At 34.5% G+C, this 15,285-nt stretch overlaps 1 protein-coding gene across 1 annotated transcript; it reads right to left on the bottom strand.

Moving 5' to 3' along the window:
• Nucleotides 1-8,120: 8,120 nt before the first annotated feature.
• On the bottom strand, nt 8,121-8,607 carry LOC142236277 (uncharacterized). The gene is made up of 2 exons (XM_075307545.1): nt 8,566-8,607; nt 8,121-8,491 (listed from the first exon to the last, which is right to left on the bottom strand). Exons 1-2 carry the CDS (start codon nt 8,575-8,577, stop codon nt 8,165-8,167), a joined length of 339 nt encoding a protein of 112 aa, XP_075163660.1. The 5' UTR covers nt 8,578-8,607; the 3' UTR covers nt 8,121-8,164.
• Nucleotides 8,608-15,285: the final 6,678 nt, after the last annotated feature.

Genomic DNA, 15,285 nt, shown 5'->3' with positions numbered 1-15,285 from the left:
GGTCCGTTTATATGGGGGCTATACGTAAAAGTGGACCGATATGGACCAATTTTTGCATGATTGTTAGAGACCACATACTAACATCATGTACCAAATTTCAGCCGGGTCGGATGAAATTTGCTTCTCTTAGAGCAATCGCAAGCCAAATTTGGGGGTCCCTTGGCCCGTTTGCAATACCATCCGACCTACATCAATAACAACTACTTGTGCCAAGTTTCAAGTCGATAGCTTGTTTCGTTCGGAAGTTAGCGTGATTTCAACAGACGGACGGACGGACGGACGGACATGCTCAGATCGACTCAGAATTTCACCACGACCCAGAATATATATACTTTATGGGGTCTTAGAGCAATATTTCGATGTGTTACAAACGGAATGACAAAGTTAATATACCCCCACACTGAAAAAAAAGCATACCCGGTTCCAAAGATTTTGTCTTTACTTTAAACAATTTGGTATTGATTCCGAGCCAAAGAAGCGGAGAATACAAGTAAGGATACTTTTAAGACACAATTCTCTTTTAAAATCGGGGTTTGTGTACTTGCTCCTAGGAAGCAAATTTTAATTTTTCGCTTTTTCAGCTTTTTTTCTTCATATGCTATCAAAGTCCTTTAAAAACAAGTTAACGACGACTTTATTTTCCAAATTAAGACTCGACTTCTAGTAGAAATTATGCTGTGTTTCAAGTAAAAAACGTCTTTAAAATAAAGTGTTGAAAAACATGTCCTATATTTGAACGATTTTTTGCTTTGTAGTCAAGATGCAAAAAGACAACAAATTTAAAGACAATTTCATTAAATTTAAAGATTTTTTCTAAATTATTAAAGTCAAGTTGACCTTAGCCCAAACATATTTTCTTTCATGTTATGATATCCATTTTTAAATCAAATCACTTAATTATAAGGACAATACGACTTCATTGAAAAGTTCATCGACCTTTGGTCAAGGAAAAAAACTTTATACTAGAGAAATGCGTCTTCTATGCTAAGCAAAATTTGCATTCGTATTTTAAAGACATGAAATCTTTGACCTCACGACAATATTTTTTTTCAGTGCATCCTATGGTGGAGGGTATAAAAAGTATACCATATTTCCCCAACTCTGGTGTACATATATATATATTGGAGCTATATATAATCTGAACCGATTTTGACTAAATTTGAACTGCATAGTTAGAATAATAATATACCCTGTTCCACAGTGTGGCGCAGGATATAAAAACACCACCAGTATATACCAATGTTCGTTGGCAGTGTTTTGCGGTTTTAAACCAATCGGCAACCTAGCAATGCTCGGTAAACGAGTGTGGTAGTATAAATACAATTAAATGTAATTGCACTCAACAACTACCACCAGTTGACATTAGCTTAAGACAATTGAGAGAGTACCAAAGAAGAGAATACCAATTTAAGTGATTGTTTTATTACGATGTTTTCGAGAGACCAACACTCATAGCACAAAATACCGACTGTCGTCGGTTGCGTTGGATATTAGTGGTTCAAAGTCATTTTACCAATTGGTGTTTTAAGATTGCCAATATTGATGTTTACTAAACACACTAGTCGGTTTCCGTATATCGCAGCCGTTCTCTGCTGTAGGACAGTAATGGATAATTTTCCATCCTCTAAACCTTTTAGTTGAAATTAGCATTTTCTAAGCGTCTAAAGTGCGGTAACCAATGGTTAACATGGCATGCATATTTAATCAGCGTTTTTTTGCATTATGAAAAGTGTGTAAGACGATTGTTTATGGTATAAAAGTCTAGCCCATAGGGCCAATAGGCATTCAATTCAATATTGTCAATCCAAACAACCAAAACCAAACCTCATCAAAATGTTCAAATTCGTAAGTTCACTTAAGGACGATGAGGATCAGGAATTCACCACTAATAAAAAAAACATCTTCTATTTTTAAATTGTAGATCGCTGTTTGCTTCTTCACTGTCTTGGCTGTGGCTGCTGCTAAACCTGGAGTTGTAGCACCTTTGGCCTACTCTGCACCTTTGGCCTACTCTGCACCTTTGGCCTACTCTGCACCTTTGGCATACTCATCGCCTTTGGCTTACTCTGCTCCTTTGGGCTATTCTGCTCCTTTGGCTTATACTGCACCTGCTGCTGCTGTTGTTGGTAGTGCCTCATATGTGGCTCCCTATGCTTCCAGCTACACTGCCCATAGCATTGCCCACTCGGCTGCATTCCCAGCCGCTTATGCTGCCGCCCCCGTTGTAGCTGCTGCTGCTCCAGTTGCCACTCCTTTTGCCGCTCCCCTCTTGTTGAAGAAATAAATCAGAGAATATGGATTTGAATAAAAACCGACTGTGATTGCAATAGCAAATTGGAAAATTATGAATTTTGTTTTGTTTTGTTTTGTTTTTTGACGTTCCACAGTAAGGTGACTCACATGAATTGTAGTTTTTCTATGAGTGTACATTTTGTATCGAGTAGGTCAAAAATGGACTGTATAAATTTTATTCGCATATAATAGCTATTTTCGATGCATCCATACTTGTAAAATGCAGTTCTTAGTTTACTTTCAAAAATTAGCCAAATAGAAAAGTCCGTTGGCGAACTGGACAGTCATTGCTTGGTCCTCTTAATACAAGGATGAACTACGAATCAAATGATTGCATGTCCACAACTTCAAAGCAGATACCAAAATGTTTTGTCGATAAATAGATTCATTTACTTCCAAGCAGGGATTGTTATGAGAATGAAAAAAGTATATACGGCCGTAAGTTCGGCCAGGCCGAATCTTATGTACCCTCCACAATGGATTGCGTAGAAACTTCTACGAAAGACTGTCATGCACAAATTTCAACTCACTCGGATGAAATTTGCTCCTCCAAGAGGCTCCAAAACAAAATCTCGGGATCGGTTTATATGGGGGCTATAAATGATTATGGACCTATGTGGACCAATTTTTGCATGGTTGTTAGAGAATTTTGCTTCTCCAAAAGGCACCGAATTTTGCTTCTCCAAAAGGCACCGGAGGTCAAATCTGGCGATCGGTTTATATGGGGGCTATATATAATTATGGACTGATAAGAATCAATTCCTGCATGGCTGTTGGATACCACATACACACAAAAAAATTTTTTTTTCTGATTCAATCACGAAATTAATTGATCCAATTAATTTTTAATTGAAATATCTTCAATCACAGAAATGATAGTATCAATAAAAAAATTAATTGAAGGTCAATTAAAAAGTTAATTGATCCAATAAAAAAAAATTAATTGATACTATTATTTTTGTGATTGATTTTTGTTTCAATTAAAAAATTTGTTGAATCAATTAAATTTTTAATTGAATATTTTTTAAAACTCAATTAAAATTTTAATTGGAAAATTTTTCGTTAAATTTTTTTGTGTGTACTAACATCACAACCGAATGGGAAGAATTTTGCTCTTCCAAGATGCTCCGGAGGTCAAATCTGGGGATCGGTTTATATGGGGCCTATATATAATTATGGACCGATATCGACCAATTTTTGCATGGGTGTTTGAGGCCATATATTAACATCACGTACCAAATTTCAACTGAATCAGATGAATTTTGGTCTTACAAGAGGCTCCGGAGGTCAAATCTGGTGATGGGTTTATATGGGGGCTATATATAATTATGGGCCGATATGGACAAATTTTTGCACGGTTGTTAGAGACCTTATACTAACATCATGTACCAAATTTCAGACGGATCGGATGAAATTTGTTTCTCTTAGAGGCTCTGCAAGCCAAATCGGGGGATCGGTTTATATGGGGGCTATATATAATAATGGACCGATGTGGACCAATTGCTGCATGGTTGTTAGAGACCATATATTAGCACCATGTACCAAATTTCAGCCGGATCGGATGAAATTTGCTTCTCTTAGAGGCCTCGCAAGCCAAATTTGGGGGTCCGTTTATATGGGGGCTATACGTAAAAGAGGGCCGATATGGCCCATTTGCAATACCGTCCGATCTACATCAATAACAACTACTTGTGCCAAGTTTCAAGTCGATAGCTTGTTTCGTTCGGAAGTTTGCGTGATTTCAACAGACGGACGGGCATGCTCAGATCGACTCAGAATTTCACCACGACCCAGAATATTTTATGGGGTCTTAAAGCAATATTTCGATGTGTTACAAACGGAATTACAAAGTTAATATACCCCCCATCCTATGGTGGAGGGTATATAAAAAACGTATTTTCGACGTTTTTAAATTGTGGAACATTTTACTTGTCGACTTTCAACTGAAGCACTTTACAAAAGTAGACTTTTCAACTTTCCTACTTATTCCAAATTTGTAAAAGTCGATTGTGTGTCTTTTTAAAAAATTGAAGAAGCCGATTTTCGACTTTTGCGATTATTGAAAATTCAATGTCGTGATTTGCGATCGTTGGGTGCAGCTTCCACATAAAAAATCAACATCCCATTCATCTTTCAATTCAAATTCGAATTTCGTTAAAGTTCGATTGGTGGATTTTGGATATTGCAATAAAAGTCGATTTAAAATTTACAAAAAAATGATTAGTCGATTTTCGACTTTTGTATCCCTACTTCGATGCTGTTGGAAAACATTGGCGCATACACATAGTGGTTCCCAATCCCTTTTTTAGGAAATAATTCTGAACGGATAAAGATATCAACATAATTTCCTTTTTGTGTGAAAACTGAGGTATTTTCCTCTAAGTTTGCAGTGTACTATATTTGGTGAACATCGGCGTAGATTTATATATAGCCCCCATATAAATCGTCCGCCCAAGTTAAACTCATATGACCACTGGAGACCAAATTTTCACTTCGAGACCAAAGTTTCAATCCGATTTACTTGAAATTTTGCACAGGTAGTAGAATTAACATTTTAGCTATTGAAAAGACGTGTTATGACCACACTCTTATTGGGTTATAACACGAATCGTTGATTTCCTTTGAGTTAAGCGATGCGCTTGAATCCAACGCCAAAATGGAAATTCAAGCGAAGTGTTCCAAACGTATGGAACGGTCACCAAAACCCTTGCCCAAATGAAAGATTAAGGTTGACTTATTTGGATCGGATCCGTGTGATCTTCTCCCTTTGGCTTCAACGACTTAACTAACTAGCAATTCAAAATGTATGCATTTATATAAAATACAATTGGCATGAGCCGTTAGAAACGGTAAATTTTCGATGTAAAAGAGAATAATTGTAATAAAGAACAAATTCAATAAATACTGTGAGTAGTAATAATAAAGGAAAATGAAAGAAATAAGAAACATAAGTATAAATTGAGTGAAATTATAATGCTCTTCGTGACAATAATTCACTGTCGGTAAAGCAGTTACGTTGCACTTCAGAATATGAACTGCTTGATGATGATATTTCAAACACAGCTGTTGAACTCGCTTCAACAGCTATGCCTACCGAATTTTCTTGAAATCGGTTTAGATTTAGATATAGCTCCCATATATATCTTACGTCCGATATGCACTTATATGAGCCCAGAAGCCCGGATTTTCATCTGATTTGCTTCAAATTTTGCACAAGTGGTATATTTGATAGTATCGTCAAGTGTGTCACGTTTGTTTTAAATCGGTTCAAATTTAGGTAAAATATTTAATATTACGAAAATTTAAATTTTTGGGGCAATTAACAATTTGTTTTTTAAATAAATTGTACATTTGTATTGAAACCTTTATAACTTTTGAACTAATTAACAGGTTGGCTGATAAGTCCCCGGTCTGACACATATATGGCGTCGCTAGTATTAAATGCATATTATTTTTATGTAGTACCAACCTTCAAATGATTCGTGTCAAAATTTGACGTCTCTAAGTCAATTAGTTTGTGAGATAGAGCGTCTTTTGTAAAGCAACTTTTGTTATTGTAAAAAAAATGAAAAAAAAAGGAATTTCGTGTTTTGATAAAATAATGTTTTCTGAAGGGAAAAACTTGGCTTGATAATGAGTTTCCGGACTCTGCCCCAACTATAATTGATTAGAATGCAAAATTCAAGCGTGGTGAAATGAGCACGGAGGACGGTGAACGACGGTGAACGCAGTAACCACCGAAAGAGGTGGTTACCGACGAAAACATTAAAAAAAATCCACAAAATGATTTTGAATGACCGTAAAATGAAGTTGATCGAGATAGCAGAGGCCTTAAAGATATCAAAGGAACATGTTGGTCATATCATTCATTAATATTTGGATATGCAGAAGCTCTGAGCAAAATGGGTGCTGCGCGAGCTCACATTTGACCAAAAACAACAACGTGTTGATGATTCTGAGCGGTGTTTGTAGCTGTTAACTCGTAATACACCCGAGTTTTTCCGTCGATATGTGACAATGGATGAAACATGGCTCCATCACTACACTCCTGAGTCCAATCGACAGTCGGCTGAGTGGACCACGACCGGTGAACCGTCTCCGAAGCGTGGTCTTTCCACGCTTCGGAGACGGTTCAAAAGTCCGATGGCAAAGTAATGGCCTCTGTTTTTTGGGATGCGCATGGAATTATTTTTATCGATTATCTTGAGAAGGGAAAAACCATCAACAGTGACTATTATATATCGTTATTGGACCGTTAGAAGGTCGAAATCGCGGCAAAACGGCCCCATATGAAGAAGAAAAAAGTGTTGTTCCACCAAGACTACGCACCGTGCCACAAGTCATTGAGAACGATGGCAAAAATTTATGAATTGGGCTTCGAATTGCTTCCCCACCCACCGTATTCTACAGATCTGGCCCCCAGCGACTTTTTCTTGTTCTCAGACCTCAAAAGGATGCTCGCAGGGAAAACATTTGGCTGCAATGAAGAGGTGATCGCCGAAACTGAGGCCTATTTTGAGGCAAAACCGAAGGAGTACTACCAAAATGGTATCACAAAATTGGAAGGTTGTTATAATCGTTGTATCGCTCTTGAAGGGAACTATGTTGAATAATAAAAACGAATTTTGACAAAAAAATGTGTTTTTCTTTGTTAGACCGGGGACTTATCAGCCAACCTGTTAACTTTGACATTCCGTTTGTAACACATCGAAATATTGCTCCAAGACCCCATAAAGTATATATATTCTGGGTCGTGGTGAAATTCTGAGTCGATCTGAGCATGTCCGTCCGTCCGTCTGTTGAAATAACGCTAACTTCCGAACGAAACAAGCTATCGACTTGAAACTTGGCACAAGTAGTTGTTATTGATGTAGGTCGGATGGTATTGCAAATGGGCTATATCGGTCCACTTTTACGTATAGCCCCCATATAAACCGATCCCCCGATATGGCTTGCGATTGCTCTAAGAGAAGCAAATTTAATTCGATCCAGCTGAAATTTGGTACATGGTGTTAGTACGGCCGTAAATACTTATTTTTTCGAAATTTCAAATTGTGGAGTCTACAACTTTTTATCTAAAGCCAATAGGTACACAATTTTTTCTTCTAAAATGCGTAAAATTTTATGGGGAATCCAGTTAAAAACAAGTAGCCGCCCATACACGGCCTTGTAGGTTCAAAATACTGACCCCACTTTCAATTGAAAAGGGCAAGTAATGTAGGTATTTTTATGTTGAAACTACACAAAAAAGTCGCAATTCACACAACTTCAATAATTCTTCAATTTTTTAAAAAGCCAAAACCGACTTTTATAAATTTGAAAAAATTGAAAATTCTGTTTTTGTACAGATCATTAGTCGAAAGTCGACCTTTTCAAATTTAAGAAAAAAACGAAAGGTTGCCAAGTACAATTTTCCACAATTAGAAAAGGTCGAAAATACTACTTTTTCATTCTTATTACAGACGCTATTTCGATGTTGGCGGATCTTGTTATCGGCAAAACATCTTTGGAGCTGCTTTGTAGCTGTAAACATATCGATAATAGTCCATCCGTGTACCAACCAGACCACACAATGGCTACCCATTTCGCCGAGGGACTTTTCTATTTGGGTAATTTCTGTGAGGAAGATAAACCTACAAATATGATAGGTATGTATGCGGCGAAAGTAGCATTATATGCGAATAACATTTATACAACCCATTTTTTGACCTACCCAAAACAAGACATACACTCAAAGAAAAACTATAATTCATGTGAGTTACCTTGCTATGGAACGTCAATACAAACCAAAAAAAAAAAAAACTAAATTTATAGTTTTCCAATTTGCTATTGCAATCACAGTCAGTTTTTATTCAAATCCATATTCTCTGATTTATTTCTTCAAAAAAAGGGGAGCGGCAAAAGGGGTGGCAACTGGAGCAGCAGCTGCTACAACTGGGGCAGCAGCATAAGCGGCTGGGAAAGCAGCTGAGTGGGCAATGGTATGGGCAGTGTAGCTGGAAGCATAGGGAGCCACATATGAGGCACTACCAACAACAGCAGCAGCAGGGGCGGTATAAGCCAAAGGAGCAGAATAGCCCAAAGGAGCAGAGTAAGCCAAAGGCGATGAGTATGCCAAAGGTGTAGAGTAAGCCAATGGAGCTACAACACCAGGTTTAGCAGCAGCCACAGCCAAGACAGCGAAGAAGCAAACAGCGATCTACAATTTAAAAATAGAAGATTTTTTTTATTAGTGGTGAATTCCTGATCCTCATCGTCCTTAAGTGAACTTACGAATTTGAACATTGTGATGAGGTTTAGTTTTGATTGTTTGGATTGACAATATTGAATTGAATACTCTATGGCCCTATGGGCTAGACTTTTATAGCATAAAAAATCGTCTTGCGTACTCTTCATAATGCGAATAAAAATCTGATTAAATATGCATGGCATGTTAAACATTGGTAGCCGCACTTTAGTCACTTAAAAAATGTGTGAATGTCAACTAAACGAGTTAAAGAGTAGAAAATTCTCCCTTACTAACCAACACTCGAAACTCGAGGTCATTGGACTAAAGGCCGCAGGAACTTGTTTTTTATAAATTCACCTAGAAAGAATTGAACACACTATGAAGGAAAATGTATTTCCATTCATTTTTGAAAGTTTTAACTAAACAATTTTACTATTTGCATCATGATACAAATGTGTTTATAATTATGTAAAATTAAAATACACTAAATTTTTTTTTACTACTTCTAATCTACCAAACTTTGGAGAAAATTTTACCAAACAAAAAATCTTACGTTTGCAAAATTTTATTTCTATTAAAAATTTTGTCAAAATTTTATATCTATAGAAAATGTTGTCAAAATTTTATTTCTATAGAAAATGTTGTCAAAATTTTATTTCTATAGAAAAAGTTGTCAAAATTTTATTTTTATAGAAAATTTTGTCAAAATTTAATTTTTATAGAAAATTTTGTCAAAATTTTATTTCTATAGAAAATTTTTTATAAAAAACCCAAACTCAACTTTTTAGTTCTCAATACAATGCTTAAAAAAAGCATCTACTAACTCTACGAGATGACATTCAACTTACTTAAGGTGCTAGAATACAACAGCTATCCATCGTTAACGTGTCTTGCATGATTTAACAATTGTGTTTACCTTCATTGTGGTTACTTGTGTGTGTCTTTTTTTTGTATAAAAGTCTAGTCCATAGGGCAAATAGGTATTCAATTCCAGTTTGTCAATCATTTAGACAACCAAAACTAAACCTCAACAAAATGTTCAAATTCGTAAGTTTCTAAAGGATCATGAAGATCAGAAATTTATCGTTAATAATAAATCCTCTGTTTTTGAATTACAGATCGCTGTTTGCTTCTTCGCTGTCTTGGCTGTGGTTGCTGCTAAGCCTGGAGTTGTAGCACCATTGGCTTACTCTGCACCTTTGACATACTCATCGCCTTTGGCTTACTCTGCACCTTTGGCCTATTCTGCTCCTTTGGCTTATACTGCACCTGCTGCTGCTGTTGTTGGCAGTGCCTCATATGTGGCTCCCTATGCTTCCAGTTACAATGCCCATAGCATTGCCCACTCAGCTGCTTTCCCAGCCGCTTATGCTGCTGCTCCAGTTGCCACTCCTTTTGCCGCCCCCCTCTTGTTGAAGAAATAAATCAGAGAATATGGATTTGAATAAAAACTGACTGTGATTGCAATACAAAATTCAAAACAAATTATTTGTGTTATTATTGGAATTATTTTTATACTTTTTTTTAATCTTTCATCATATTTTGGTCGGGGGTTTTCAAGCTTTAGTGGACTAGCAAATGCCCAGAGAGATACGAGATAAATCCATACACATAAAGAATATTTATATTCGCCATTATTGAGGTAGATTTTGAACTTTGAAACTACCAAAATGGCATCATATAGTTTGAGAGTCACCACACAAAAAAAAAATACTTTTTGTCTTCAATCAAGAAATTAATTGATCCAATTAATTTTTAATTGAAATGTCTTCAATCGTAGAAATGATAGTGTCAATTGAAAAATTAATTGAAAGTCAATTAAAAAATTAATTGATACAATTAAAAAATTAATTGATCCAATTAAGAAATTAATTGATATTATTAATTTTTGTGATTGATTATTGTTTCAGTTAAAAAATATGTTGAATCATTTAAATTTTTTATTAAATATTTTTTAAAACTCAATTAACACTTTAATTGGAAAAATGTTCGTGAAATTTTTGTCTGTGTATACAGCAGCAGTTACTTTATACTCACCACCATAGGATGCTGGTAAGAAGTTTGCCATTCTATTTAAAACACATTGAAATATCGACCATATATTTTTTCGATGAGGGTGAAACTCTTGTATGTCTGCTGTGGTCACGTTAAAGCCATCAGTTTTTTGTCTGCAAACAAGTCAAGGTCATAGATGGCCTAAATCGCTCCAGGTTTTGATACAGACACCACAGGTTAGATTAGGTGGGGTATAGGTTAGGTTAGGTGGCAGCCCGATGTATCAGGCTCACTTAGACTATTCAGTCCATTGTGATACCACATTGGTGAACTTCTCTCTTATCACTGAGTGCTGCCCGATTCCATGTTAAGCTCAATGACAAGGGACCTCCTTTTTATAGCCGAGTCCGAACGGCGTTCCACATTGCAGTGAAACCACTTAGAGAAGCTTTGAAACCCTCAGAAATGTCACCACCATTACTGAGGTGGGATAATCCACCGCTGAAAAACTTTTTGGTGTTCGGTCGAAGCAGTAATCGAACCCACGACCTTGTGTATGCAAGGCGGGCATGCTAACCATTGCACCACGGTGGCGGTAGGTAGGGTATAGTGGGGTATAGTGGCAGTCCGTTATTTCAGGTTCACTTAGACGATTCAGTCCATTGTGACACCAAAAGTGGTGAACTTCTATCTTATCAATGAGTGCTTCCCTATTCTATATTTAACCCAATGACAAGGGACCTGCATGTCATTGGGTGTTTAAAGGGTGATACGATCAAAATTTGGTCAATATAAACTTGACGTATTTCTTTCAATTTTGTATTTAAAAAACCTGAACACCCCTCATTTTGAAGGTGTGTGTGTGTGTAGAATGTTGCTCCTATTTTGGTTTTGGAATTCACTCTTCAGTTGTCAAAATGCCGTCCAAGCAAGAAGAGCAGCGTATCAAAATTTTGCTCGCGCATCGCGAAAATCCGAGCTACTCGCACGCAAAGCTGGCAAAATCGCTAAAAGTTGCCAAATCAACCGTTACAAATGTAATTAAAGTGTTTGGGGAACGTTTGTCGACAGCCAGGAAGTCTGGATCGGGGGGAAATCGAAAACCGGAAGCCGCTGAGACGACAAAGAGAGTTGCCGGTAGTTTCAAGCGAAACCCTAACCTCTCTCTCCGAGATGCCGCAAATAAGCTGGGTGTATCGTCTACAACCGTGCATCGAGCCAAAAAACGAGCCGGACTATCGACTTACAAGAAGGTAGTGACTCCAAATCGCGATGATAAACAAAATACGACGGCCAAAGCGCGTTCCCCGACGATGCTGACGAAGTTTGACTGCGTGGTAATGGACGACGAAACCTACGTCAAAGCCGACTACAAGCAGCTTCCGGGACAGGAGTTTTATACAGCAAAAGAAAGGGGAAAGGTAGCAGATATTTTCAAGCACATAAAACTGTCAAAGTTCGCAAGGAAATATCTGGTTTGGCAAGCCATCTGTACCTGTGGCTTGAAAAGCAGCATTTTCATAGCTTCCGGGACTGACAACCAAGAAATTTACGTGAAAGAGTGTTTGAATAAACGTCTGCTGCCTTTTCTGAAGAAGCACGGTTGTTCCGTACTGTTTTGGCCGGATTTGGCATCTTACCATTACGGTAAAAAGGCCATGGAGTGGTACGCCGCCAACAACGTGCAGGTGGTTCCCAAGGACAAGAACCCTCCCAACACGCCAGAGCTCCGCCCAATTGAGAAATACTGGGCTATTGTCAAGCGGAACCTAAAGAAGACCATAAAAACTGCTAAGGACGAGCAGCAGTTCAAGGCAAACTGGCTTTCTGCGGCGAAGAAGGTGGACAAGGTGGCTGTACAAAATCTGCTGGCAGGTGTCAAGCGTGAGGCCCGGCAATTCGGATTTGGAAAAGCAAAAGCCTAACTGAATATTTTTCCTGAATTTTATACTAATTGAACTTGAAAAAGAAATTTAATTTGATTTTTTAAATAAACGATTTCACCGATTTACACGCGTTTTCCCTTGACCAAATTTTGACCGTATCACCCTTTACCTCTATAGAAAATTGAGTCCAGCAACAAAATTTTATTTTTATAGAAAATTTTGTCAAAATTTTATTTCTATACAAAATTTTATTCCTTAAGAAAATTTATTCAAAATTGTATTTCTATAGAACATTTTGTCAAAATTTTATTTATTTAGGAAATTTTGTCAAAATTTAATTTCTATAGTAAATTTTGTCAAAAATTTCATTTCTATAGAAAATTTTGTCAAAATTTTATTTATTTAGGAAATTTGGTAAAAATTTTATCTCTATAGAAAATTTTCAATTCTACAGGAAATTTTGTCAAAAATTTCAATTCTATAGAAAATTTTGTCAAAATTGTATTCTTTAAGAAAATTTTTTCAAATATTTATTTTTATAGAAAATTTTGTCAAAATTTTTTATTTCTTTAGAAAATTTTGTCAAAATTCTATTCCTTAAGAAAAATTTGTCAAATATTTATTTTTATAGAAATGTTTGTCAAAATTGTATTTCGATAGAAAATTTTGTCAAAATTGTATTTCGATAGAAAATTTTGTCAAAATTTTATTTCTTTAGGAAATTTAGTCAAATTTTATTTCTATAGAAAATTTTGTAAAAATTTTATTTCTATAGCAAAATTTTGTCAAAATTTTACTCCTTAAGAAAATTTTGTCAAATATTTATTTTTATAGAAAATTTTGTCAAAATTGTATTTCGATAGAAAATTTTGTCAAAATTTTATTTCTATAGAAAATTTTGTCAAAAATTTCAATTCTATAGGAAGTTTTGTCAAACATTTCAATTCTGCGGCGAAGAAGGTGGACAAGGTGGCTGTACAAAATCTGCTGGCAGGTGTCAAGCGTGAGGCCTGGCAATTCGGATTTGGAAAAGCAAAAGCCTAACTGAATATTTTTACTGAATTTTATACTAATTGAACTTGAAAAAGAAATTTAATTTGATTTTTTAAATAAACGATTTCACCGATTTACACGTGTTTTCCCTTGACCAAATTTTGACCGTATCACCCTTTACCTCTATAGAAAATTGAGTCCAGCAACAAAATTTTATTTTTATAGAAAATTTTGTCAAAATTTTATTTCTATACAAAATTTTATTCCTTAAGAAAATTTATTCAAAATTGTATTTCTATAGAAAATTTTGTCAAAATTTTATTTATTTAGGAAATTTGGTAAAAATTTTATCTCTATAGAAAATTTTCAATTCTATAGAAAATTTTGTCAAAATTGTATTCTTTAAGAAAATTTTTTCAAATATTTATTTTTATAGAAAATTTTGTCAAAATTTTTTATTTCTTTAGAAAATTTTGTCAAAATTCTATTCCTTAAGAAAAATTTGTCAAATATTTATTTTTATAGAAATTTTTGTCAAAATTGTATTTCGATAGAAAATTTTGTAAAAATTGTATTTCGATAGAAAATTTTGTCAAAATTTTATTTCTTTAGGAAATTTAGTCAAATTTTATTTCTATAGAAAATTTTGTCAAAATTTTATTTCTATAGCAAAATTTTGTCAAAATTTTACTCCTTAAGAAAATTTTGTCAAATATTTATTTTTATAGAAAATTTTGTCAAAATTGTATTTCGATAGAAAATTTTGTCAAAATTTTATTTCTATAGAAAATTTTGTCAAAAATTTCAATTCTATAGGAAGTTTTGTCAAACATTTCAATTCTGCGGCGAAGAAGGTGGACAAGGTGGCTGTACAAAATCTGCTGGCAGGTGTCAAGCGTGAGGCCTGGCAATTCGGATTTGGAAAAGCAAAAGCATAACTGAATATTTTTACTGAATTTTATACTAATTGAACTTGAAAAAGAAATTTAATTTGATTTTTTAAATAAACGATTTCACCGATTTACACGTGTTTTCCCTTGACCAAATTTTGACCGTATCACCCTTTACCTCTATAGAAAATTGAGTCCAGCAACAAAATTTTATTTTTATAGAAAATTTTGTCAAAATTTTATTTCTATACAAAATTTTATTCCTTAAGAAAATTTATTCAAAATTGTATTTCTATAGAAAATTTTGTCAAAATTTTATTTATTTAGGAAATTTGGTAAAAATTTTATCTCTATAGAAAATTTTCAATTCTATAGAAAATTTTGTCAAAATTGTATTCTTTAAGAAAATTTTTTCAAATATTTATTTTTATAGAAAATTTTGTCAAAATTTTTTATTTCTTTAGAAAATTTTGTCAAAATTCTATTCCTTAAGAAAAATTTGTCAAATATTTATTTTTATAGAAATTTTTGTCAAAATTGTATTTCGATAGAAAATTTTGTAAAAATTGTATTTCGATAGAAAATTTTGTCAAAATTTTATTTCTTTAGGAAATTTAGTCAAATTTTATTTCTATAGAAAATTTTGTCAAAATTTTATTTCTATAGCAAAATTTTGTCAAAATTTTACTCCTTAAGAAAATTTTGTCAAATATTTATTTTTATAGAAAATTTTGTCAAAATTGTATTTCGATAGAAAATTTTGTCAAAATTTTATTTCTATAGAAAATTTTGTCAAAAATTTCAATTCTATAGGAAGTTTTGTCAAACATTTCAATTCTGCGGCGAAGAAGGTGGACAAGGTGGCTGTACAAAATCTGCTGGCAGGTGTCAAGCGTGAGGCCTGGCAATTCGGATTTGGAAAAGCAAAAGCCTAACTGAATATTTTTACTGAATTTTATACTAATTGAACTTGAAAAAGAAATTTAATTTGATTTTTTAA

The sequence above is a fragment of the Haematobia irritans genome, chromosome 4 (genome assembly GCF_050003625.1).
Source record: "Haematobia irritans isolate KBUSLIRL chromosome 4, ASM5000362v1, whole genome shotgun sequence".
Lineage (NCBI taxonomy): Eukaryota > Metazoa > Arthropoda > Insecta > Diptera > Muscidae > Haematobia > Haematobia irritans.
The sequence above is the reverse complement of the archived record's forward strand: the minus strand, read 5'-3'. Positions and strand labels throughout refer to the sequence as shown.